At 44.8% G+C, this 26,968-nt stretch overlaps 4 protein-coding genes across 5 annotated transcripts; 2 read left to right on the forward strand and 2 right to left on the reverse strand.

Moving 5' to 3' along the window:
• Positions 1–2,888: 2,888 nt before the first annotated feature.
• Positions 2,889–4,255, forward strand: LOC100834885 (nuclear transcription factor Y subunit B-8). The gene has a single exon (XM_003562672.4). The coding sequence runs from the start codon at positions 3,114–3,116 to the stop codon at positions 3,783–3,785; it is 672 nt and encodes a 223-aa protein (XP_003562720.1). The 5' UTR covers positions 2,889–3,113; the 3' UTR covers positions 3,786–4,255.
• Positions 4,256–6,711: 2,456 nt separating this feature from the next.
• Positions 6,712–9,935, reverse strand: LOC100835192 (putative pentatricopeptide repeat-containing protein At3g25970). 2 transcript variants are annotated; one of them, XM_014901363.2, is made up of 3 exons: positions 7,651–9,935; positions 7,457–7,551; positions 6,712–7,067 (listed from the first exon to the last, which is right to left on the reverse strand). In XM_014901363.2, the coding sequence occupies exon 1, from the start codon at positions 9,854–9,856 to the stop codon at positions 7,787–7,789; it is 2,070 nt and encodes a 689-aa protein (XP_014756849.1). In that variant the 5' UTR covers positions 9,857–9,935; the 3' UTR covers positions 6,712–7,067; positions 7,457–7,551; positions 7,651–7,786. The 2 variants fall into 2 exon arrangements, with proteins under 2 accessions (XP_014756849.1, XP_003562721.1); XM_003562673.4 differs by lacking the exon at positions 6,712–7,067 and having other exon boundaries at positions 7,271–7,551.
• Positions 9,936–10,429: 494 nt separating this feature from the next.
• On the reverse strand, positions 10,430–19,630 carry LOC100821154 (uncharacterized ATP-dependent helicase YprA). The gene is made up of 23 exons (XM_003559931.4): positions 19,264–19,630; positions 18,601–19,068; positions 18,354–18,422; positions 18,150–18,272; positions 17,915–18,064; positions 17,706–17,837; positions 17,532–17,611; positions 17,135–17,229; positions 16,848–16,915; positions 16,141–16,283; positions 15,373–15,480; positions 15,189–15,264; positions 14,377–14,513; positions 14,140–14,299; positions 13,860–14,039; positions 13,663–13,779; positions 13,278–13,433; positions 12,619–12,789; positions 12,415–12,527; positions 12,025–12,148; positions 11,804–11,899; positions 11,384–11,446; positions 10,430–11,291 (listed from the first exon to the last, which is right to left on the reverse strand). Exons 1-23 carry the CDS (start codon positions 19,420–19,422, stop codon positions 11,232–11,234), a joined length of 3,048 nt encoding a protein of 1,015 aa, XP_003559979.1. The 5' UTR covers positions 19,423–19,630; the 3' UTR covers positions 10,430–11,231.
• A 2,686-nt stretch (positions 19,631–22,316) lies between these two features.
• LOC100835504 (flavonol 3-sulfotransferase) lies at positions 22,317–23,754 on the forward strand. Its single transcript, XM_003562674.4, has one exon. The coding sequence runs from the start codon at positions 22,445–22,447 to the stop codon at positions 23,519–23,521; it is 1,077 nt and encodes a 358-aa protein (XP_003562722.2). The 5' UTR covers positions 22,317–22,444; the 3' UTR covers positions 23,522–23,754.
• The last annotated feature ends 3,214 nt before the right edge of the window (positions 23,755–26,968 follow it).

The raw sequence follows: 26,968 nt of genomic DNA on the forward strand, positions 1-26,968 counted from the left end.
TTCATTTCAGAAAGACGGAAAAATAATACTACTCCATGATGCCATACAATCTGTACCTTTTTAGCATAGAAAAGGAGGCACTGGACACATCCTCCCCACTCAATAACCAAACCTCTGACTAGTAACAAAGAAGACTAGAAGCGATTCCTTCGAGATCATAGCTACTCCAGCCTACACGAACGAACAAGTAGCTAGTCTCCCAAGTCGGCCCAACAAAGCTTGGTGGCATGCATCCGCAGGCTAGTGCAGAGATCTATTGCAATGCAAGTCAACCTGTCTTTATATAGGTACATGTAGCCGACAGGGCGCCATTTTAAGCACTATCCAGCGACCACATTTCCCATGCATATTCTGCATATATGCTGTAGGGTACTAGGGTTGGTTAATTTCCCCGATATTCCCATGAAGCCAGAACATGCATGTCATGATGAGTTAGATAGATATTAACTTCTTTTCGTGGTTTTAGCACGTAGTCACTTCGTCCAACAAAAAATGTCTCAAATTTGCAAAATTTTAAATTTATCTAAACATGACTTAATGTATAGATGCATTCAAAATTTGTCAAAATTGAGAATTTTTTTGTTGGACGGGGAAATATTAAAGTTCTTCAAAACGGGCGCAATGTTTGTACATACGTACCCGTCCGTGTGATGAACGGTGCATGACATGAGATGACGTGACGGGAGGAGACGGCAGATATTTGACCGTCACCAGCCGCAGGCTGGCTACTACAGTCCACAGGAAAGTCAACTCCTACATCAGTCGTCAGTTAGCTAGTATTACCCGTTGGAGCGGGCAACCCGGCGCGCCGGCCAGCCGGCCGAACGGCTGGCTTCGTCGCAACAGCATTAATCCCCCAGGCGCCGGCCAGGCACACACGACCTCACACCGGACGGCGGCCGCCGGCCATTTGGTGATTGATCATATCTCTAAAAATGATATCTCCACGGTCACTTCACGCAATCCGACAAGACCCCAATAATTATAAGCTCGATCGCTTCACACATTTTCGCTGCATATATAAAAACGGATCAATCGATCGATCATGTCAGCAATCGGTTCGGTCGTACGCGCGTCTGTTTGCCGTGGAAGGAAACCTTGAAGGGATAGGGGACACGTCATTTATTTCGGGTACACGCAGCTTTAGCTTAGCTAGCTGCTGGCATGTGCTTTGCAGCGACAGAGAACATATTCTCGCCGGCCGTGTGCTTGCCACTTTCTCGTGGTGAAGAGATACGGGTAGGACCTAGAAGCATTTGGTTGTTGATTCGCTTGGCTTGGAGCCTGTTCTTTGAATGTTATGCATGAACATTTGCAGGATACTTATAGAGTTTGTTTAAATTTGTAGAACTAAAAATTAGTTCACCGGCACTCGTTATGGATCAGAGGGAGTGTAATTTTGACTAGTTTGAGAATTACATTTTGGTACAGTAGTAGTGGAGTCATGGATCTCTACCGGCCGATTATTAAATCCTGGGTGCTCATGTTTTTATTCCCGTGATCTGGGACGCGCTCGTGCACCTGTGCGTTCACTCGGCATCCATGTAATCACCAAAATGAAAAAAAAAATCACACGATCTTTTTATTGTCATTTTGTATATTTTTCTAGTGAAAAAATGTGCTTGTAACCTAGCTCGTGGAATATTTTCTTTCTGTCTATGATCACTCTGGCGAATACCCAATCATTCAAGAAAATTAATGTCTTCCGCTATATCGCCACTTTTTTATTACTCCCTATGTCCCATATTAAGTGCCAAAATAAAATGTACATTTATATAGACATATTTTAGTATATAGATACGTTCATATTTGGACAAATTCGAGTCACTTAATATGGGACATATGAGTACTTATTTTCAATTCTCACAGTTTTTTTTTGCAAAGAATTCTCACAGGATTCAACATGCCATGGTGTCTAATTCTACTTTGTTTTCTGAGATGCATATGCACACAATTGGTACCCTTCATAATAAATAAACATTTTTATAAAAGCAAGAAACGTGCAAAAGGGAAGGGCACTTGTGCACTCCACTGGACGCCACTTGTCAGTAGGTACAAAGTCCTGGCTCGGTGCACTTGAGTCGCGACGTGGTCAGCTAGCTTTTGCGTCACTCGTCCCAGAACACTTCTTTTCAGAGCAGTTGGGTGCTTAGTGGCAAAAAGCCAAGCGTTTTTATATCGGATCTATGCTTGCTAGGTGGCATGGCGTGACGTGGTATAATGTCTCGATGGGGACGTGTCCAACTTGTCCATGTTTTTGTCGTGGAGTACTAGACGCTCCCATCTTCTTCTTTTTAATCTTGCACCTAGATTTGCACGGTAAGAAATTTTATATGTGTGGTAAAAATTGACGAACGAGTCAAATGATGGGACAAAGACGTGATAAAAGGTCGTGCAGTTAATCTCACGTCAACGCCGGACAAATATAAAAAACTATTCCCGGAGAACATGGGATAGTATAGATCTTACCATCAATTTGTAAATAGACACGCATCTCTCACCAGATATTTCTGCTCGTCGATCCAAAGCTGAAAATTTGATCGGAATGTCGCTAAAAAGGCAAGTAGCTAAGCCGCTAAGGTGCCCGAATAATGGAGGCGTAGCGACAGCGAGGATCTTGCCACTACACCGACCGAGGTACTCTAATTAAACAAAAACAAAAAAAATGCGCCACGTCAGGCTCGTCTGGTCCACGTCAGCACCCCTGCGTGGCAGCTAGGCCGGCGTGGTCCTCGAGGCGCCGGATGCCCGCCAGCGTGGCGCGCACGGACGGCATCGCGGGGCGGCCGGCCGAGCCAATGCTTATCGACAAACAAACGGCCAAGGAAGCGCCACGTCGCCCCCTCGATGCGTTCTTATCCCCACGATCCGCCCACAAAACGGGCCCCTGCCATTCTCCACTCACTCATTCCCTCTTAGCTCGTCGTCGTCGTCAAGGTCCCGAACGCGCTCTCTCGCCGTCTCCCACAACTCACTACCCACTGTCTACAAATTGCCCCGTCTCGCTCGCTAGCTCGTCCAACCCGCCATTGAATTCGAGTTTGAGCGCGTCTAGTTCTAGTCTGTGTTTGGATCTGTTGATAGCAGCTAGCTTGAGTAATTGGGATTTTGGGATGCCGGACTCGGACAACGAGGACTCGGGCGGCGGCGGGGGCATCGGGGGCGGCGGCAACAACAAGGAGCAGGACAGGTTCCTGCCGATCGCGAACGTGAGCCGGATCATGAAGAAGGCGCTGCCGGCGAACGCCAAGATCTCCAAGGACGCCAAGGAGACGGTGCAGGAGTGCGTGTCGGAGTTCATCTCCTTCATCACGGGGGAGGCCTCCGACAAGTGCCAGCGGGAGAAGCGCAAGACCATCAACGGCGACGACCTGCTCTGGGCCATGACCACGCTGGGGTTCGAGGACTACATGGAGCCCCTCAAGCTCTACCTCCACAAGTTCCGCGAGCTCGAGGGCGAGAAGGCCGCCGTCGTCGTCTCCGGCTCCGGTGCTGGCGGAGGCGCGTCGCAGCAGAGGGAGGCGCCGAGGGGGCTTGGCAGCAGCAATGGCGATGGCGGATATGGCGGGATGTACGGTGGTGCTGCTGCGGCGGGAGGCGGCGGGATGTTCATGATGATGGGGCAGCCCATGTACGGGTCGCCGCCGGGGTACCAGCAGCAGCAGCAGCAGCAGCAGATGATGATGGGAGGCAAAGGCGGCGGCTATGGATCGGGCTACGGCGACGCCGGCAACGGCGGCGGGTCCTCGTCGTCGTCAGGGTTCGGCAGGCAAGACAGGATGTGACGACTGCACTCAAGAGCTGCTGCAATCCTGTTCTCGCCTGGTGTGGCTGCTGTTGCTGGTAACATTGGAGTTAATTGGAGGTGTGGGGGCACTAATTTAGCTCCACCCTTTTTTGTTTGTGCTTTGAAATGTGCTTAAGCCACTCAATTAGGGAGTACTACTACTCAATTCTATGGCGGATTAGTACACCACCAGTTGCATTTAACCTCTTTGATGATCCGATATAGAAAATTGTGCTTCTGACAAAGATGAAGTTTTAATATGTTTACTTAATGACAAGCTAAGGTGCATTTTGACAAGGTTTACTGATCAGTTCTAGGTCGATCTGCCTGGGTCATATCTCGTAGTATGCACGTTTTTTTTTTCAATCTTTCTTGTTCCCGTTTTTCTTGGCTGGGCTGTTGTACTAGTACATGATTGGTACTTTTCTGTGGAGATAATTTGGAATATATGGGGTGTCGGTTGCGTGATATCAGGTGTCGGCGTGGATAATCCTTTAATTTGTTTAGACGAAATGGATAATACAGAGTCTCCTCAAGTTTTGATAGATAATCATAAGACTGAAGAAAACGGCAATATTCTCTTCAGTTGATGGAAACATAGGACTACATCTGATTCCGGCTCTCGTGTTCCTCCTTAAAAATCCTCCGTATACATCTTACACGTGGCACACTAGCTGCACTAAACAACACTATTTAATCCAAGCAAAAATATCCAGAGGGCTGCGTGTACTTAATGAGCAAGCAAAGCGACATGCACAAGCTGCTAATCTGTGCATGATCAGTCACCACCGCACCCATTAATCTATCCATTTATTTATATATGCAATGGTAAGATAAAGTTTATGCATGCACATATCACATATATGCTCATGCAGGCTGCTGTCAAATGCTACTATTATTATCCTGTATGGTCATGGATTAGCAAGCAAGCAGTTAGTTGCACTTCGCTCTCAGTCACAAGGCAGCAATAAAAGGGCAAAATTAAAGGAGAAAAGGCAGGGGAGGATAAGGATGGATGGATTGAGCACTGGGGCTGCCTGGCTGGGTGGAAGTTTCCACTGGCCTTTTGGGGGCAGGCCCAAGTGAGCTTGGATTCCATTGGCCAGGGAAAGATCTCCATGGCTGATTGGGTGACAGGTACAGATGCTTGCCTTGGCACCATCTGGGGCTAGCTGCTTGTCTCTCTGTGATGTGTTTGAGAGGGTTTCTGTGCAGGGAGGGCCGCCTCAATTTTGCCCGGAAAGAGAGGAAGAGACACCGTGTTGCATTTTTTTTGCATGCATGGGAGGAGTATGCTAAAAGGTTGGTTTGGCGTACGTCTCTAATTGCTAGTACTAGTATTAGGTTTCAGGTCACTGTCAGTTTGAAGGACACATGTTCACGGAGCAATCAAAGTTGAGATATTCTTACCCGCGAAAAAAAAAGTGTTGAGATATTCTTGCCAGTGTAAAAGCAAAAAAAATATAAAAAAGTTGATGCAAAGGGGAACTGAATGTAAAGCATAGGCACTATGATCGCAAACAAGGATGTGCATCCGACATCCGAGCACATGTGATTAATTTTGTAAGAAGAAGCGAAAAATATACTTCCTCTGTCCCAAATAAACGTGGATTTGTGTATAAAAATCTATGCAAATCCACGTCGGTTAATTTGGGACGGTGCCACGGAGGCAGTATATATTTCAAGTTTCAGTTTTTTTAGAGTAAGTTGCACCTTGTACTCCCAAAAATGACACGTCTGACAGTGAATGTATCTTACGAATTCGAGAGAGTTCCATACTTTGCATCCAAATTTGTCCAAATGCCATTCAGAATTTCCCGGTCCTAAATATACCGCTCAAAGTCTGCGGGCTCGTAGGCATGCAGACTTTCCAAGAAGCTAAGCATGCGGTACTAACCAACCAAAGTGGTGTTCGCATATATATAACGGCGCCCGGCCCCTTAAACAGTTAAACTTCGAACATCAGCGTGTGACAAAAAAAAAGAGTCGCTGGAGTTGACCACCCACAGCATGGACAGCACGACCACGAGCACTCACTCGTACGTGGGGATCTGCCTGGTGTGGCCAAGTGGTCAACGCCACCGATCGAAGCCAGAAGCCAGCACTCGTACTACGTTGTCCAAAACCGTAGTGGGGGCAGCACGACGAGCCGGGGTGCGTCAAACCTCGATCCTGCATGTATGCATGCGCTGCACCTCTCGATCGAAAACGTGAGGATCGATGAAACCGCGTGCGAAGACGAGAAGCCCGTGAGCCGTCAGGCCAGTGAGCGAGCCGCGCCGTGCTCCATCGTCCCCTGTGCAAGTCAAGTGTGCAGCCTGCAGGAAAGCCACCCAGGGAAAGTAAAAAAGAAGAAGGAGAAGCGCTGACGATGAAGAGGGCGGATGGTCGTGGACTTGTGGCGTGGTGGAAAGGATTTGTTCCGACCGGCGCATCAACGCATGTCAACGCATGCAACGGGAGGGAGGGAGTGGAACGCCGAATTATGCCATGCGACGCAGCGATATTTTCCATACGAACGGTGTAAAGTCCTTTGTTCCGACCAGCACGATCGAGCATGCATCGCATGGAGGCCAGGGGTTTGCGAGCACCATCCCGTTTATCTCGCTTATAACTAGTGAGTAATTTTTTATTAAAATAATATATACTCCTATTTATAATTTTATTACTCCGTACTAGAATATTTAAAAATCGACTTAGAAACATGATATAAGCAGGACCCGCTTGCATCCTTTTCTTTTTTGAAAAAAAAGCAAGCTCCATGTTCTGTCTTGGAGGTTCAAACAGGGAAATAAGACTCTGCAACAGGCAAACCTCCTGACTGCTGTGCTGAAGACAAATTGCAACAGGCAAACCTCTCAGGCCGAAAACGCTACAATGTAACATCATAATATTGAGAGAGGACATCCAAAACGAGCAGAATGTAAACCAAAACCGGAGCTAGGCAGATCATAATAACGAGCCAGAGAATAAACCGGACCTACGTCAGATCACAAAGAGAGAATTGTGTGCCCCTTCATTAAAGGAAGGACAAACATCTTTGATCGCAAAAAAAGGAAGAATGAATGAATGAGCAACCTCCATAGGCGGATAGCCTGATGTCTGCCAAGACCGAACCGACCAACAACCTGTCCTGGGCTGAGGATTGGAGACGCTGCACCAAAAAAAAGACAGGCAGTTGGAGGCGAAGATCACATCGTTAAAACCTTTTTTTCGTGGGCAAGGGAGATATCATGGCAGAGTTCGAACGCCTCAACAGGTGAAACCCTCCAAAGTCTCGCTGCAGTAAAGGGAGTCATGCCAAACTGTTACCATATCTTTTAAAAACTATAGTAAGGAGAAGATATAATCTACCATAACATGCTCGTGCGGATTTGCTGAGGTAGCCATGCAAAACGTGAATGTAGGATGACTACCATAACATGCTCGCACGGATTCGCGCGGATTATGTGTAATTGCATCAGTAAATCCTGATCATAAATATGTCTGCTAAGTTATATCTCACAAATTAATAAATTAAAGATTAATACTGCAAGTTTTGAGCACCGAATTGCTAGTTCGGAGTTCTGATAGCGACATCAATGAAGCCTTGGGTGTAACAAGAAAAGATGGTTACTAAGTATACATGGGTCAACCAACAATTTGAAAATGGTTACAAAGTATACATACTGTTCGAACAAATACGCTTCAATCTTCTAAGTATAAGTGCAGTATGGCAGCCAAATGCTCCTTTGTATGAATGTGCTTCATCAATGACAATATACCTGAGTAAATTACAGCAGAAACACGTTATAAATGCACAAGAGAATAAGAGATGATATGTTTACCAATAAAAAAGGCATGAACAATTAATGTGTTTCCACCTGAGATTTGACAAAATCCTTTGGAATTGAGCGTGACATGGCAAGACAGACTCGTGCAGCATATCTGGGTTGGTAATTAACTGACAGTGAGGAGGGTAAGTGATTAGACATGCTGAAATAAATTACGTGTCATGTGTCACAGGAAATTGCCGTCAGTCTCTTCATCTTCACAAGAGGAGCACATCTTTGCCACTTGAAGCAGCAAACTCAACATCTCATATATTTCGTCCATCCTCGGGTGTGACCTATCCTCTGCATTGAAAGAGTGCACCTCGTTCTTCACCTCGATCCAGCTCCAACCAGGGACTTTGCTTAATCCTCTATTCTTCATTTCTCTCTGCACAATTGCTCTGTCACTCCACATCCCAAGACCAGAATACATGCTGGAGAGGAGAATATATGTGGAATGTTGTTTAGGTTCTGACACCAAAAGATGGCTAGCCACCTCACTTGCAAGTTCCATATTCCCATGGATTCTGCAAGCACCTAATAGGGTCATCCACACCATGGCATCAGGTTCAAATGGCATAGAGTCAATAAGCTCTTTTGCTTTCTCAAGCTGCCCAGCCCTCCCATACAGATCAACACCGCATGCATAATGCTCCATCCGTAGAGGAATCCCGTACCTAGTTTCCATTGCATTGAGAATTTCTGAACCTTCGTCCACAAGACCAGCATGACTGCAGGAAGTAATTAGGCCCACAAAGGTAACATGATCCAAAGGGACCTTAAGTTCCACCATCTCATTGAAGAGGCTGTGCACAATATGTGCATGTCCATGTTGCGCATAACCAAAGATCATAGAGTTCCAGGGCACAGAGCTACCCTTATCTGCCTCCTCAAAAGATTTCTTTGCATCATCAAGAATACCACTCTTGGAATACATAAATATCAGCGAGCTGGAAACAAAATTATTCGAAGCAAAACCAGAATGGATGATTGAACCGTGTATTTGTCTTCCAAGCTGAAGAACAGCAAGTTCTGAGCAGGAACGCAGAGCAGCAGAGAATGCATACTCATCGCATCTAATATTTGCTGACTGCATACATCTGAAGAATCTCAAAGCATCAGCACTCAAATTGTGCTGTGAGTACCCAGTTAACATAGAATTCCAGGAAACTGTGTCCTTAATCAGCAAAGAATCAAAGCACTTGCAGGCATCTTCCATCATACAGTTCCCACTGATCCTAGTGTACATGGCAATCAGAGCATTGCAAACAGGAGTGGCTCCTTCCAAACCATTCTTGATCACCAAGCCATGAATGGCTCTCCCTTGGTGATCATCATGCTCAGGGCACGTACTTATTATACTTGTGAAACTATACATGTCAAGCTGAACTCCACTCTCTCGTATCATCCTAACAAAGAATCCCATGGCATCATAATCCATCCCATGGTAAGTGTAAGCTCCAAGCATCGCATTCCATGAGATTAAATCCCTACTGTCCCCAATTTGATCAAAGATCCTTCTACTCTCTGCAAGGGCCCCACATTGCGAGTATGCAGTGATTGCTGCATTTGACACTGTTAAACCCAACGCAGATCCATATTTCACAATCTTCCCATGCAACTGGTGCATCAAGAAATAATTCGAGTCATCGAATGCTGTGAGTAATGCGGCGAATGTAGCCTCATCTGGAACCAACCTCTCTGTCTCCATGTTAATAAATAACTCCAGTGCTTGCAACACCTTCCCAGACTCCACATAACCAGCAATGAGAGCATTCCAAGAGACGGTGTTCCGCTCCGGCATTCCATCGAACACTCGACGAGCGTCCCTCACGCGGCCGCATTTAGCATACATATGAAGCAACGCACTTGCGGCGAAGACGTTATCAGCAAGGCCGCTCTTGAAAGCGAGCGACTGCAGCTGGGCGCCAAGAGCAGGGCAGCGCGCGGCGGCTGCGGAGCGGAGAGAGGAGCCGAGGGCGAAGGTGTTAGCAGCGACGCCCTGCGCGTGCATGGCTCGGAGGAGGCACCATGCGGCGGGATGCGCGCCGGCAGAGACATGCGCGGTGAGGAGGGAGTTCCAGGACGCGGCGTCCGGGCGGGGTATTTCGTCGAACACACGGCGTGCGGCGGCGAGGCCGAGTGGGGAGAGGGAGTAGGCGGTGAGGAGTTGGTTCCAGCGCGTGGGGGATATGATACAGGACTTGAGTAGGGTGGCGTGGGATTTGGCGGCGGCGATGGTGAGGCGGCGGCGCATGCGCGGCGGTGGAAGAGGCGCGTGGGCATTTGCGGAAGTCAGCAGCAGAGGTGCTAGTTGGAGAACTGCGCCTGCGGCCTGCCCCACGGTTTGGAACGGTTTGAGAACTGAGACCTAGTTTCAGCCCAAGACAACCTGATCCAATTGCATTGTTACAGCCCAACCAAGGCTGAACTGTTCTACCAACTCGGCCTGTTTAGAGCAGTCCAGAACAAACTTACAAGACTGCCTCCCTCCCTTCGCAACTGGCATCATCATGCAAGTAGGCCCATACAAGTACACGAGTTACTACGGTAGTATTATGAATTCCCAGTTAATTGAGTTGTGGTTTTTCTTGCGTTCAAAAAGGAAGTTGTGGTTTTTCTTTGCTATCAAAAAGAAAAGTATGGGGTAGTTTTTTTTTTGTAGCCTCGATCATTATTTCTTGTAATTCGACTGCACTGTTGGTACGAATAAACTCGGCATTTGAGATGGCGATCCATCGCGATTTCTTGAAGCAACCGGACTAAGCAGAATTACCGAAACCATTGTATACTCCGGTACTTATTCCAGCAAAGACTAGCAGATTAGCAGTTGCTTCACAAGTCACAAAACAGAACAATATATACAGAACCAAACAACACGAAGTACTAATACAGGCAGTCAGAGGTGAAGATCACATTGTTATAACCTTCTTCCTGAGCAAAGGAGGCATCGTGGCACGGTGCCAACGCATCAGCAAGTTCTGGTGACAACCGAAATACTCCAAAGGCTCGCTGTAGGCAGTCAAGCATTCTGCAATGTGGTTCCGAAGAATCGTTCTCGGTGGTGCCGGAGTCCGCTAAATAGTCTGCTGTGTGGCCTCACCCCTATAAGCTTGATTCAGTTTGAAGAGATGATGCATTCAACATAAGATTTGATCTTTTCGCACACACGGCGAGGATGCATCAAGACACCCTTCCTCACATTAATTCGGGCTTCACAAATGTGCCACATGCTGACGGCATGAAGACCGCAACAGAAAATCAAACAGCCAGCACTTCGTCGAGCTGAAGAACTCGTGTTGAAAGTGGACGCTGAAAGCCATCTTTACATCGCGCCACACTTCTCTCGCAAAGAAGGATAGATTAACATGATGTGCTCAATACTACCATCTCTATCACAGAAGATATAGGTGTCCCGAGCCGGGTTGTGACTGACTTTTCAGTTGAAGCCCATTCGACGGTCCAGCTTTTGTTGAGATCGAACATAGGATCCATAAAATTGAATCTCAATTGTGTAAATGTTATTATGTGTGAATACAACATGCATCCCCGCACAGTAACCATATGACTGTTTATTTGTTACTAAAGGAATGTTTAGGCTGATGTGTCACAAGTTGTACCTCACTTGCACATCAGCTACGGTCAGAGAAAACTTCCGCTTCAAAATATGATCTCTCATGTTCAATGACTCCCTGCACAGGCAATGAATGTCTCAGGGCAAAACATTTCTACATGGTAATGGAGCGGGAATAGAGGGTGATAGGGTTGATGCAGCAAACTTAACCTTCAGGATAATAATTGCTGCCTTCTTGTCCAAAACCTCGTTATATTCGCTACATGTTAGTGACTGAAAAGAATACGGTAAGTATCAGGTCTAAGAATGTAACACAATTTTGTCTCAACGATGAGTTAATATCAGGTCTAATAGTAAAATGTAGACCTATTTGAAGCATAGAAATTTGTTATTTTTATACAGATCACAAATTAACGTATTTCTTCACAAAAATCTGTAGGTGTATAGTTTTCATGATGTTTACACTGGAGAAAAATTTCAGAATTTTTTGAAACTTGTAAATATGATTATTCTTTTTCTCCAAATAAAGGGATCCCTAGATCCCAGGAGCCAAAAGCCATTTCCGCGGTCGGAGAAGTGATCTCTTTCATTATGTAAACAAAATGAGTTCAGTACAACACTCAAACTTACTTGGATACAATTTGGACATCCAGCAGAACTACTGCAACTGCATGTTGAAACAAGATCTAAAGCAGCAAGTAGAAGTTCCCCAAAAAGCATTTTAACCTACATGATTGAGCAAACGGTTTACACGAAGACCATTTAGATACTAATCAGGTTCTAACGCAGTACCTATTTCTGGTTTGCACCTGTATTAGATAGCTGTATATGTATGTCATTTATGCAATTACCTGCGATGCTATGCCGATACCACCAGGGTGCTTATCATATAAAAGAATTCTTTCTGGCATACCACGGGTTTCATGAGGATTCACACATTCTGTTCCTAGGTCAGAAGCACTGCACATCATATGCCTGCGCAAACCAATGCATGATCAACCAAGACCATAAAAGAACTAAATGTAAGGATGGAATAAAATCATGATAAAAGTTAACGTGACAATAGAATTAAACAGTTGAACCAAGTCATTGGCGAATAAAAAATGAAATTTGCAGCATTGCTCTTACAGACTATTGTGGCCATATTGGTCAAATATTAGTCTTCCAGAGTTTCCTAGTTTCTACCACATGTCAAAATAAATTGGATCGAAGATGATGATAGAACTAAAATAAGAACTTACAGAGGCACTATGTTTAAGAGTGCATGTGAAGCAGCATGTGAGCCACCTCGAAAATCTAGTTTCCTTTCCTCCACAGTAATTTTCGCCGAGTGGGGAATCCGTATCCAAACAGCCTACAATCGCAGGGCCATTGTAAAAAAAATAGAGTGTACGAATCAAGAAATGCATCACAATTTTGATAGGATTAACAGTTGAGCCACAGACCTCAGAATTGTACGAATAGGGAGGTAGGCTAAGTTCAATGCTGTCTGATATTTTGTTGCTTGATTTGCATATGCGATAAAAGCCAAACCATTTGGTTGTCACCTTGCAATCATTTGCTTGGGCAGTTGTCTTCAGACAGCTAGTTTTGCATATACCCGTTGGAAGATAAGCCTTCACAATTTATTAAGAGAGCCAGTGAATCATTAAGAATAAAATTCCAGTATAATAAGTCATGAAAATGTCACTTAAAGAAAATCTCATGCTTAATGATGGTAAAAGAAATTCCTTTTTTAGATAAAATGATAAAGAAATTAAAAGACTAAAAAGTGTGATCAAGTACTGTAAAAGGAACATTTATTCTGTTTTATTTTAATATATCAAGCAAATAAGAGCTTCTCCCACAAGAAGAAAAAGGAAAAACTGATGAGATGAATACATAGATTGACAAGAACTCAGTTGAGTTCAAGTAAATCAATGAACAGTAATAAAGATACCATTGACATCTGACGGGAGATAGTCTTTGGAATTAGTAGGTTAGCTAGGGCCTAGAAAATCAAATTATAAGAAATTCAAACAATGTATTGCTCAACAATACTGCAGGTGATATAATTGCAGAGACTATATATAGGTCAAATTCTATAATGCTTTCGAGAACATACGAAATCTCCTCTGAGGACATTGATGTCGGTGTAGTCTCGTGTTTTTGTGTAATACTTCAGATCAGCTTTCCTGCAGAAAGCTGTCCTCGAAGGCAAATCAAGTTCCTCAACTAAGTAATTGGCACCCTGATTCATGTAAACAGCACCTTCATACACCTGAAATCGAGAAAAAAAACGCTTGAGATAATAAGCTACATGTCCGCACACAGTGGCAGATTCATAGTTCTTTACCTATGGCTAGTGTAGAATACATACATCAGTTGATTTTAAAACTTAAACCATGTAAATTCATGACTTTATCTATCAGGTTGCTGGCAGGGGGGCATGTTCAAAGAGCCATACAAGTATTTGCCAATGCACTCGTCGAACAGCTAGAATAGATTACCTGGAAAAAAGCCTTACTTTCCTCAATTTCCTCAAGTAATCTGTTATTTAACCTGTCTATAACGCTGTACTTGTCATGCTCAATTGCTCGTATGCTCACCATCTGTGAAGGTCTTTTCTGCAGAAACCAAAACACTACTGACATAATAACAAAATGAGGTGATTTATATAACAGTAGAAAATAAACAATGAACGAACCTCTGGTCCAACATAATTCCACATGGTTGAAGAAAAAGGTCCAGATGGGTTGTTAATCAGATAACCTTTTTCTTTTAGAGTCGTCATTACACTATGCAGATTAGAGCCAAAGTGATTCTCATCATACTGCAGGCATATTGGATGTTCAAAAGCAGCGCAGGCAAGGTGTTGTTCTAGAACCTGTAACAAATGTCGAATTCCAAAACCAAGGGAAGAGTTAGATCCTCAATTTTCTAAACTTACGACATATAGTCAGTTCAATAAGATCAGATCTATACACCTTCGGGTTATGTGAATCAACTTGGCAATGCTCAATTGGCTTGCCAAATAGTTTATGTGGGAATTTCATGAAATACTGATCTAAAGGACCCTCAAAAGCAACATAAATGGCTAGTGATTGTTTTGCTCTCCTTCCTGATCTTCCGGCTTGCTGCCATAAACTACAATCAAAATTCTGCACCTCAGTAGGTTTCACAGAGAAACATAAAACTCCAGTTGTCAGATACTTTTCACCGACCTGGCAACACTCCCAGGAAATCCAAGATGTAATGTTGCATCAATGTGTCCAACATCAATTCCCAGCTCAAGAGCATTGGTGGCAGCAACACCACGAAGTTTTCCCTCAAAAAGATCAGTCTCAATTTTTCTCCTGTCCTGCAATCATCTGTTTTTGAGTCCATAACACATTTAATAGGGACACATATATTCAACATGTGCAAAACCAGAATTTTGTTTGGAGAAATTCTCAGGAAGCTAATATGCACATGTAGAATTCATACAGCAAGCTGAATCAGTTCCTGCCTAGTATATAAGTCCCTTCCATCCAAAGCGCCTTCGATGCTTTTGAGGCGTCCCTCAAAAGCGCGCAGCAGAAAAAAGAAAGAAAACATAGGGCTTCTTTGTATCCACCCACTACTCCACAAATAACAGTAACAGCATTGTGCAGGTGGGGTACAACCACCAATCCACTCTAGTCATTCATCTATTATGTTTCCTAACAAATGATATTTGTAAATTGTAACACTTCACTAAAAGTTAGCTTTATTTCTTCTCTTCTCTACCTGAATATATCAAAATGTAAACAGGGCTTCATTCTCTTTTTAAAAGAACCTATTTGCTACAACAGCATAAGTCGCATGTGATGCCACTGTTGGTAACACTTGTATTACGAGCATTTCTTCATTTATGCATTAGAGATCAATACATGTTGCAAAGCACTCATGAGATTAAGGACCATATCATATCTTATCAAGCCAAATCCTAAAACAGAACCAAAATTCACAAGTCAAATGGCAGAAGATATCAGGGAAATGGCAAAAAATTAAGTACCTCCGCAATGTAGCCAGCACGATATACACAGATAGAATCTACCAATTCTTTAGCGGTCTCCTGGAGAATTTCACGCCTGCAATAAAAAATGGATCATCTGAAGAACTAAAACAATACATGTAGATAAAAGCTCAAAGGAAAATAGAGAAATGAAAAGAAAAAAGAGAAGAAAATGTGCTCTTACGTGTAAGATAGAACAAGCTCACAGAGCTTCCTTGTTTTACAGAATGCAATGCATCGGAGCCCATGTTGAACCATCTCAGAGAACAGATAGGAGACTTCTACTATTGGGCTAACAAACAAAATAGGATCTATTAGTGTTCTTGTCAAATAGAAATTGTCAGAAAATAACTTCAGAGCATGAATAAACACCTAATAACTGGCATGCAATAGGAAAAGCGAATATAAGCAAGGTTAAATAAACAATGCATTTCAAATGATGGGTCATGTTTCGAACTTTTTTTGGTGGAGAAAAATTAAACACCAGCTGTTGTATTAGGAGTTCATGCATTTCCCATTTTTCTGTAGAGCAATTACAACACCTTATTAAAGAAAAAGATGCCTTACTTTTAGGCACCTAACGTCTTAGTATAATATTTGAGAATTATGGTGTCACAGTTTTAACAATGTAGCATTTGACTAAAAGGTTTCAACCTCAAGTAACATGGTCTGTTAAAGTAAAACTAAATTTTGAATTCTGAACCATCCTGTTAAAAGCCTAGCAAGCAATAAAAATGGTACTGCTAGCAAATTACTGTGACCAGGTGAAAATGAAATCACAATCTCATGCCAACCAATAAAGAAAAATCATTCTCACATGGATAGATCATTACAAATTGAGTGGCATGACTGTATCATGAACATAAAGAATGAGTACATATAAAATTTGAATAGTAGAATTACAACTGAACAAAAGGAAACAATAACATAATTGGACAAACGGTGTGAGTACCTTGAACGTCTGATGACTGAACTACCTTTTGAATCCCCCTCCTTCGGCATGCGTAGTGGGGGATTCCACAAGAGAAAGAATTTAGAACCACAAGGACTTCCATCATTCTGAATCAACTCGGCATTATCCAATTTGGCTAACTCCTGAGAATTAAAAAAAAAGGGTGAAGATGAAGGCATGCAATTTCTAAAAGAATGGACATGAATATAAGTCCACAAAGATAATAAATTATGATTGCAAAAAAATGTGTAATATAGTAAGATCTTGCTCAATCCACTAAAAGGTGTTTTCCAAGATAATACTACCTCTGTTCCTAAATGTAAGATGTTCTAGCTTTGTCCTAAGTCGAACTTTTTAAAGTTTGACCAAATTTGTAGAAAAATATACTGATATCTATAATATCAAATAAATATATTATGAAGATATATATCATGATGGATTTAATAAAAATAACTTAGATATAGAGATGTGGGTAGGTTTTTCTATAAACTTGGTAAAATTTAAGAAATTTGACTTAGGACAAAGCTAGAACATCTTATCTTTGGGAACGGAGGGAGTATTCACAGGGAGAAAAGCCTATTTGGACACAAATGTAAAAAAAATCGACCTACTTGGAAAAATAATATAGGGAGGAGCAAGTGTTATACATACAGCAAACAGTTAACCATATCTTTTAAAAACTATACTGAAGAGAAGATATAACCTACCATAACATGCTCACGTGGACTTGCTGATGTAGCTGTGCAAAACAGGAATGTAGGATGACTACCATAAACTGCAAATACATGAGGCCAAGTTTTAAGGAAATATGTGTAACGCGGCAGTGAATTCTGATCATAAATATGTCTGCTAAGTTATATCTCACAAATTAATAAATGAAGGATTAACACTGCAAATTTCCGGCACCTAATTGCTAGTTCGGAGTTCTGGTAGCAACATCAATGAAGCCTTGGGTGGGTCTAACAAGTAAAAGATGCTTACAAAGTATACATACCATTTGAACAAATACGCTTCAATCTTCTAAGTATAAGTGCAGTATGGCAGCCAAATGCTCCTTTGTATGAATGTGCTTCATCAATGACAATATACCTGAGTAAATTACAGCGAAAGCACATTATGGAATGCACAAGAGATGATATGTTTACCAATAAAAAAGGCCTGAATGGAAATAAAAAGGACACCAGATGATGAAATGAAATAACTGACAAAACAAAATAAGGAAACCCAGTTATTTCCAACTGAGATTTGGTATCAGGAATTGACAATTTTTTAGACAAAAGGAATTTATCCTCTTTATATCAGAAGTCCAAAATGGTACGAGAGTTTGCTCAGGAATTGGCACCTAATCATGAAATGAAACTATTGAAAAAACCAAAATAATGTGTTTCCACCTGAGATTTGACAAAATCCTTTGGAATTGAGCATGACATGGCAAGACAGACACGTGCAGCATATCTGGGTTGGTAATTAACTGAGAGTGAGGAGGGTAAGTGATTAGACATGCTCAAAAATAAAATAAAATAAAATAAAAGCACAACTTTAAAACCTCAGAACCACCTATTTACCAGTCGGGCATTATCCCTGATCCAGAGACGATCTGCCCTAGGAGTATCTCCATCATATATTTTAGCATCAATATCAGTGTGAAATGCATTCTTCATCTCCACCAAACTCCGCAACTGATCTTGAGCTAAAGCCTGCAATACAACAGCCAAGTGAGTTTCTGCAATATTTAAGATAACCATGCCTACAACATAGTGGGTTCTGCTTAGACCTTTGTCGGGAATATGTACAGAGCACACGCCATCGAGTCTTGAGAGAGAGATTCAAGAACGGGAATGTTGTAGCAGAGAGACTTTCCACTTGCTGTTGAAGTTGCAACCACAACGTGCTTCCCAGAAATGGAAGATTGAATAGCTTCAGACTGTGTTCGAGTTCAATTCAACATAAAAAATTAGCCTTGACAACTAAACATATGCAAATTCAATAGATGACATATTCAATAGTACCTGATGGCTATACAACCTAGATATTCCAATACTTTCTAGTGCTTCCCTCATAGCTTCTGAAAGATGACTAGGAAGTTCTGCATATGATGCCCCTCTACATGGTATCTCTTCAATATGTACAATCTAAAACACATAAATCCTGACAACATAAAGATTATGGTTTTACTTGCATTGTTACTTTATGAAATTCAAATTGAGTGAAACCTGTCCCTCCTTTCCAAGGCCTTTTTCCAGATGTTGAACCATTCCAGCAGGTCCTAAAGGGTGTTTATCCTGCAATTCCAAATGCATTGTCAACATACTTCCCTACAAACCAATGTGTAACATGGTGCTGATGCCTCCTCTTTGGGGGAACAACACTAGGATGCAGTTTGGATTTCTTATATTTGGGAGTGAAAGCTAAGGTCAAATTGACAAGGCAAAACAAAATCGATGGATATGGGATACCTACATGGCAGGATGATGCAGCAGATTTGACAACACCGCTTTTCTTATTCATGCAAGGCTGCTCAGATGCACCGTTCACTCCAGATTTAGATGTATCCCTGGGACCATTTTTATCTTCCTTGCAGAGTTTTCTCCTTTTCCTTGAGCATCCAGTTGATGGAGTTTTACCTGTTGACACATCCTCCGCATAGCTCGAGCCGCACAGGGTGCTCAAGGAAGGCAAATCTTTCGATGCAACATCAGCATGTGGGCTACTCGGGATCGATGAGAGGTCATCCATAATGTCTTTCCAAGCTGAATTAGCCCCAGCTGCCACTTCTGATGATATTGGTGGATTGGCACTCTGCTCTTGGCCTGGCACGGCCACCGGAGAATACTGCACTGACTTCCGTGCAAAGGGCACGAGAACGATGAGTTCCCCATGGCCGGCGACAAGGCTGCCAATCTCGGCATCCAAGCGCAGTTTAGCACCCTTCATCATGAGAAAACAAGGTACCGTCAGAAAATCTGCAAGTATTCAGAGCAGTGTCTACTAGCTAGTGCAGGGGTGGATGTAACTATGTGACCTAAGCGAATGCAGTGCGGTGAAGCGGGACAAACTCATGGCAACGGCATCCAGCAAAACGATCAGAGAAAGGCGGGGGAGGGGGGATGAATGATGATGCACCTTGAGGAAGAGGTGGAAGTTGTGGGAGATCTGCGCCGGAGGGAAGGAGCTCCGGAGCGCGGCCTTGAGGTCCCGGACAGAGGCGGTGGCTGCGAGAGTTACGGCGGTGGACCGCCCGTCGAGGGCTCGAACCTGGAGCTCCCTCTCCTCCTGCGCCATCGGGACGCTACGGGAGCGGCCCGCCCGCCTCGCTCGACCGGAGACGAGGTCGAGGGGTGTGCAGTTTTTGGTGCCGCGGGAGCCCCGGCCGGTGGTTTTGGCGCGGCACGACCCCCGAGCGCGAGAGGAGTGCGACGGCGGCAGTTGCGTTGTCGCCGGTGGCGGTCTCCTTTGCCCGCCGCTTGAGCGATTCAGGCAGAAATCCCACACATGCCGCGCCCTGCTTTGGGCCCCCAGATTTTTTTTTATTTTTTTAGAATAGCTTTGGGCCCCCAGATGGTTCGCTGCGTTAACGCGGGCCAAGCCCGAAGGGGATTCTGGCCTGTCGAGACAAGTCCGCGGAGAGGCCGCCTTGCTGGCGGAAATGCAGATTTGAAAGGCTGGTGGCTGCCACGGCGATGCTGGCCATGCTAGAATTTTTTTTCTATAACGCAACCCAGCGGGCGGGTGCATTATCAATTAACCATGGTAGAAATTTGTTTCTAAAAAGAAACATCGTAGAAATTTAAACACGGAGGCATTCTCGTATGAATTCTTTTTGGATGTTTTCGACGGAATTGCATAATTTCCTTTCAAATTTTGAATGCACCTTTTATTTTTCTTTCGAATTGGAGTCTTTCGTAGTTTTGTTTATCTCTATCTTTACTACTGCCTCCGATCCATATTAATTGTCTCAAATTTGTCCAAATATGAATGTATCATGCCTAAAAAGCGTTTAGATACATGTAATATTTCGACAATTAATATGGATCGGAGAGTGTACCATATTTCTTAACTTTTAGTTGGTGATGATTCATCGCACCCCCTTCTCTTAGTCTCATGTGTTGTTTACCTTCTCGACTTAGGTGTCGGCCTCTCACCTCTGTTAGTTTTGAACGGTTACGTGAGCTAGCTGAGCTCTCACGATTTTACTATTTTTGCATCACGTTTCACCCAAAAAAAACTATTAATTGAATCCCCTTTGTCTTTCCTGCTACATCTCCAAGCACTTGCACATGGAGCGACAAGAGGCGGGTGTGGATTAGGCGCCACCGCCAATGGTATTATGTCTTGGCGTGGATTTGTAACACTAGCAAAATGTGGTCATAATATCACAACGACTTAGAATGGAGTGCACGCATTGCAAACTTGCAATCATCGGGGGTGATGGCGACCCTGCATTGTTAGCCACCCTAAGGTTTGGTAGTTGCGTCGATTTTAGCCGATTGAGGAGTGCTTCTCAACAAAATGGGCCTCTTCTTTAAACTTTTGCTAAAAATGGCCCTAGTTCAAATTTTTAACCAAATCAAACCATTTTGTTCAGCACCGGCCTCTCTAACACTTACATTATCTAGATCAACATCATACATCTTGATGTAAAACAAAACATAGGAAAACCACGATTGAATCAATTTCTATGAGGTTAGTGCCAAAGTCGTCCGGCATCAAGAAGTTGACGTCCTAGCTCAACACCAATCACCATGGGGCTGAGGGTTTCGAAGTCAGAAGCCGACGCCCTTTAGCGCTGAGGCGAGATATTCTCTTGCTATAATACATGATCAAAAGATGCATTGATCGTTAAATTAAATTTCGTGAACACATTGTATGAAAGTCGAATTTATTCCACCCGTCATTCATTAAAAAGGACCCTTTTTTTGGCAAGGGCTTTTCTATTCTAACTCATCTCACATGTGTATAGTCTCCACAAATTCAAATATATAAACTCTACTGGTCTCTTTGCTAGTCCGTACTTTTTTTTTCACTCTTTGCTACTGCTCATAATCACTTTAGAATTAGAGCTCGTCTATGGTACCCGTTAATCAATATGGACCGTTAATTTGTGTAGATCTAACGGCAGAGATTCATCTATACTGCTCTGGTCCAACCCAACTTAACCACGCAGTTTATCTCCTAGGGGCAAATTTGGGACCGGAAGGCATGCAAAACAGATCCCAAAGATTACGGAGCTAATCAAAACATAGTTTTTTGCGCCGCCGTTGCGGCGTCCATTGTTCCCTCCATTCATCCCTCGACACGAAACCAGCGAACGGCCTATGTTCGTCCTTTATTGACGTCAGCACCTCCCTGAACTCCTGAAGACCGCTTAGCCTGCATGGGCGGGTGGCCGAGCACTAATTTTGCAGCTATGCAGCTAGATGGTGGCGGTGCCCCGACATTGGCCTTCCTGGGGATGGGTCCTGCCTACCGATTTCCCCGTCTTGCAGAATTCAACGTACAGAACTTGGGGGTTGGAACCAAAGAGAACCTTTGGTGCATCACCAATCTTTCATCTTTCTACAATTACCAGCAAATTGCGATGAAAAGCAAGGTCGTTGATGTGCGCGTGAGCGCAAGGAGGAGCCGGGCATGGTGGCTGACAGTGCAAAGAGTAAGGGCAACTATGAGAGGGATGAGCGTGCTAACTGCGATGGCCACGATCGAGCATGGTGGTGGAAAGCCAAAGGAAAACGATGCGCAAAGGACGAGTGCGGGAATGGGGGCATGCGGCATGCCCACCGTCACATTGTAAGTTTCTAACAGGTGGCCGGACGCCGGAGAAATGCCAATAAAAAATTACAACGAAGGTGCCCCCAAGGAAAAAATAACTGAATGTAAATAGTCTGTATTGCCCATGAAAATCAACGGTGGGACGAAACTTATACTGCTCTTCTCCTGTGAGCAGTACAAAAGGTACCGTAAAAAAACTCTAGAATTATTATTTTACATGGATTTGTATTTTCTCAATTCAAAAATGTACGTTTCGGTTCACACATGTATAAATTCGGTATAGCTTTTCGATCATCCGAATCTGTAGTTTTCGATGGATTTTTCTGTCTCCAGGTGTATTTTGCACGGTGTACAAATGTAAAATTAGTGAATTAGGCATGATCCGGACGGTCCTCTGCTCCTTGGCGCGCACGGCAAGGTACCACTCGGCTGTCGGCACCTCAAGTCAAACTTTGATCCAAAGGCGAGTCAAACAACCACATGCATGATGCATGATTCATCACTCGCATCGACCTATATAATTCTCCCCAAATAAATGGAACTGGCAGTCTGCTCAGTGCTCACCAGTACTCTGCTTTGCTCTTCCACCATGGCCTCAACAACCACCACCGGCATCACGAAGCCCGGCCCAGTCCCGTTCACGGAGGTCGACGACGGCACAATCCCGAAGCGCCCAGCCAAGGAAGAGTTCGGCGATCTCGTGGCAACTCTGCCCCACAAGCAGCAAGCCGGCCTCGATCTCCGGCTGTACCAGTCCTTCTGGCTTCCCGAGCACTGGGTGGCCGGCACCGTGGTCTTCCAGCGCCGCTTCGTCCCGCGGCCCGACGACGTGATCCTCGCCAGCTACCCCAAGTGCGGCACCACCTGGCTCAAAGCGCTCGCCTTCGCCGCCATGACCCGCGACCACGACTACGGATCCAAGACGCACCCGCTCCTCCGCCTCAACCCCCACGACTGCATCCCGTTCCTCGACGAGATCTTCGCCGACGGGCAGGAACCCAAGCTCGAGAAGCTCCCTTCCCCGCGGCTCATGAACACGCACATGCCATACACCCTGCTCCCGGGCTCCGTCACCACGGACACCGATGGCTGCAAAGTGGTGTACATCTGCAGGGACTCCAAGGACATGGTGGTCTCGCTGTGGCACTTCCTGCGGCGGCGGCAGCCGGACATGCCGTTCGAGGAGCTGTTCGAGCACGTGTGCGGCGGCGCCGTGGCGGCCGGCCCGATCTGGAGCCACGTGCTGGGCTACTGGCACGCGAGCTTGGCCCGGCCAGACAGGGTGCTCTTCCTGAAATACGAGGACCTGCTGAGGGACCCTTGCGGGAACGTGAGGCGGCTGGCCGCGTTCATGGGGAAGCCGTTCTCGGCGGCCGAGGAGCTCGCCGGCGCCGTGGAGGGCGTGGTGGGGCTGTGCAGCTTCGAGAAGATGAAGGGGCTGGAGGTGAACCAGAAGGGCTCGTCGGGGGCGTACCACGCCACGGCCAGGGACGCCTTCTTCCGGAAGGGGGTTGCTGGGGATTGGGTGAACCATATGACGCCGGAGATGGCGAAGCGGCTGGATGAGATCGTTGCGGAGGAGTTCCGTGGCACCGGGCTCGCGGCTCCGTGATTTGGTAGTGTTCCGGCATTGCGTTGCGCGTGGTGTGCGTGGGTTGATTTGTTAAGTCGATTTTCGTGGTTTTGTTGTGCTACTTTATTTATGCTTGGCTGCTGGTGGATAAGATGCTGTTCTTCTGTCCACGTTACAAATTGGCAGTCACTGCCTGTCTATTATGTGTACCGAATAAAGAGACCAAGGACGGTTCTCAAAGGCTTTGCGAGTATTTTGACGTGTACTGGAAATGATTTTCTCCACGAAACCTGTCAGCATCACACAATTATTGGATCAGGGTATCAGAGTGGTCGTGAATCGCTTTGCTGAGTTGGGTGGCCGTTGACTGAGCAGCGTGCCAAAGCAGAGGCAACTGTTTTTTGAAGTGGGCCGAAAGGTACAAGCGGGCTGCCGCGTGAAACTCTATCTGATGCCAACAGCATTATGTCCAGCACGGAAAGCCCGTCTCAGCACATTGCTAGCGGATTTTTTTGTTGTTGTTTGTACTGTGTTCTAAAAAAAAAAAAAAAAAAACAAGCGCGTCGTGAGGAGGAAGAAGCTCAGAGCTTTGTACAGATTCCAAACAGCTTCTACAAGCTTGCATCTTGCATTGGTAGTTGCTCGTGCCACAGCGTGTGCCTTGTATATTCAGTACTGTACTTTACTATACTAGCACCAAAAGACTCGAGGACTCGATCGACAAAGAAAAATGTAAATCCAGAAGAGTAACTTCATACTTGATCGATTCATCATCTGGGCCAATTAACGCCCAACGGAGCACACAAAGCACAACCATACGTACCCAAACATAAACAGATCGAACACCGGAACATAAAACCTAACGCTGCGAGCAACGCAGGTTCCACGGACGTCGAAAGCAATAATAAGCGGCCATCTGGTAGACATGTACGTACATTCACGCAGCCATCTGGTAGATCACGGCCGGCGGAAAGCGGCAGCGGCCGCGGCGGCGCCGGCGGTGCGGAGGAGGTAGTAGTAGCGCTGCGGGTCGGCCTCGAACGCCGCGCGGGATATCTGGAGGCCCCCGGCTCCAGGCGCCTTCATCATCACCAACGGCGCCGAGGCCGGGAAGAAGAACATGCACGCGCCCACGGCGACCACCGCGGCCGCGGCCGCGCAGAGGATGAAACCCGTCGGAACCGCCATCGGTTCACTCCTCCGATCGAGCTTTGGTTTTCTCTTCCTGTGGCGTGGGGGTCCACACACACACACACACACACACACACACACACATATATATATATATATAACCCTATATATATATATATCTTAAAAAATACGAACCGTTCTCTTCGCTTCTTTTTCGTCGTTCGTCAAACTTTCCATCCGTGTGTCGCTGGCGTGGCCCCACGCTGAATCTCTCTGTGTGCCTCATCTTCTCGTCTTCCCTCCTCCCTCGAGCGCACGAACCGCCGCCTCCCTCCTCACACGCGAGACGTCGTCGCCCACGAGCTGCCACCACCTCTCGCTGCGCGACAGCCGCCGCACCCCCGCCGTCGATGGGTCGTTCCCCTGCCGAAAGAAGTGGACGTGGCGTCCTTCCTCGCCCCACCGCCCCCACCGGAGTCCTTCTCCCCGCTCACCACTGCAGAGGCGAAGGGTACCGACGGGGATGCAAATGAGGAAGAGGATCCGCGGGGATCAAAGCGATCTGGCGGAGATAGGTGGGAGGGTGAGGAGCGGCATCTCGATGCTAGGAGGAGGAGGCGGACGAAGGAGATGCCGTCCCCAGTGTGACCGGGGAGGTGTTGGTGTTCGTCAGGCACATCTCCACGCGACCTGAGACGTGGCTCGATTTCTCCCTCTTCATCAGCGAGCGTTATGCAGATGGTAAGATTCAGTGCTTTTTAGTGTCTCGATTTGAGCACGTTTGGTTGAGAAGAGAAGTAATGCAGCGGGAGAACCTTTGTTCAGAAAGTTTGGCGGCCATGGGTGGGCACCTGGTAATGGCAGCTGCAGCGGATGAACTTTTTGTAGTGCAGAGTATCCATCTCTTCTCTCCAATGTTCATTGCCTCTCTTTTGGTTCAGGATAATTGGAACTTGTATAAATTGGAGCCATGGTATTGCAATTTGGATGCCAAAAAGTCCAACTTGGTAGATTATGCCAGTTACCACAAAATATGACCTTCGAAATCAAAGATATTGCAAAAGGAGCTTAGAGTACATATACTCTATAAACCCTCAAGAGTGCTACAACATTGGAGCAATGCACTCGACTTCTAAATTATTGAAGAGTTCCAAATGTGCCATTTGGATAGGTCAACCCAAAAGGCTCTAAACTTTTGGGCTTGTGTTTTAATTATAAGGTTTAGCTATTCGGTCAACCTATATGTATGTGCAACAGTGCAAGCTTCTTTGCTTGGCTTCAGTTAAGGACTTAAGTTTAGAATAAAAGGGCTAGCTGTGCTTTGTGTCTTGGAAATGTGCCAATCTGTTCCTACTAGAAATATTTTCAAGCCTGCTTTGTTCATGAGATGAGGTCCTGTAGGTTGTCCCTGCTCTAGATTATGCAGACTCAGCTTTGTTGGAGGATGAGGGAGAATTATGTTAGTTTCTAGGGAAAAACTATTTTGATTCTCTTGTAGATGACCTTATGTTAGGCAAAAAATTTGTTAAGAAAAAATGATGCAAGTCAATAATACGGTGGATTGTGGCTGTTTCCGGATACTCGTTAACTGCTTGCTAATTCCTAGAGGGGACTTGTTATTCTATTTCTCGATCAACTTGACAAGTGTGGATAACCCTTTCAAGAAGTTTTTTGGAGAGTGCACAGAGCTTAATGTCAACCTTGGTCGCTGTTTCTGGCAGGAGGTTAGTTCTGGTTTCTCTCGCTCATTTCATGACAAGTTAAGATTTTTTATCAGTTTAGAAATAATCAGTGCATTGTTTCTAGCTTAGAAATGTTTAGGATTCATGAAAAGGATGTCTATCACTTGGAGCCTGAGATTGTTTTTATAGAAGCTTATTATTGTTTTTTTTAGGAAAAATATTCTTGATAAGATTTGCAGTGAAAAGAAAATATGATCAATTATGTTGCAAAGAGTACTTACATGTCATTCTGTTTATTCTGCCATTTTCCAGATGAACAATGACTGCGATGCAAAACCAATGGTTATGTTTTTTGATCAATATTCTACAGGGAAAACAGCTTTGATTAAGCACCTGTGTAAACAAGCTACCCAGTTTTAGCTTTGTCTAATACAGAATATATCAGCTGTCTTGATTCAATAGTGGAGATTTCTTCTTGGTTCACTTATGTTTCTGCTGGACCAAGATCTTTTATTTTTTACGGGGCCTGGTCCGAGATCTGATTCACCTAACAATTGAATTGTACCTCAGTGGCACATACTAGGTGATGGTGCTGCATCTCTTCTCATTTCTCTTGATTTAGCTTGGTTGTACAAATTATACATCCCACAATAAAGTGATATACTATACTAGT

Source organism: Brachypodium distachyon, chromosome 1 (assembly GCF_000005505.3).
Source record: "Brachypodium distachyon strain Bd21 chromosome 1, Brachypodium_distachyon_v3.0, whole genome shotgun sequence".
Lineage (NCBI taxonomy): Eukaryota > Viridiplantae > Streptophyta > Magnoliopsida > Poales > Poaceae > Brachypodium > Brachypodium distachyon.

Excerpts from the sequence above, each read along its gene's own strand:
- LOC100834885 (XM_003562672.4), top strand. The coding sequence starts at position 3,114 with ATGCCGGACTCGGACAACGAGGACTCGGGCGGCGGCGGGGGCATCGGG.
- LOC100835192 (XM_014901363.2), bottom strand. The coding sequence starts at position 9,856 with ATGCGCCGCCGCCTCACCATCGCCGCCGCCAAATCCCACGCCACCCTA.
- LOC100821154 (XM_003559931.4), bottom strand. The coding sequence starts at position 19,422 with ATGGCGCAGGAGGAGAGGGAGCTCCAGGTTCGAGCCCTCGACGGGCGG. Across the intron at positions 17,230-17,531 it reads AGGATTTTGTCAAATCTCAG|GTATATTGTCATTGATGAAG; the intron begins GTGGAAACACAT and ends TAATTTACTCAG. Across the intron at positions 14,040-14,139 it reads TTGATTCACATAACCCGAAG|GTTCTAGAACAACACCTTGC; the intron begins GTGTATAGATCT and ends CATTTGTTACAG.
- LOC100835504 (XM_003562674.4), top strand. The coding sequence starts at position 22,445 with ATGGAACTGGCAGTCTGCTCAGTGCTCACCAGTACTCTGCTTTGCTCT.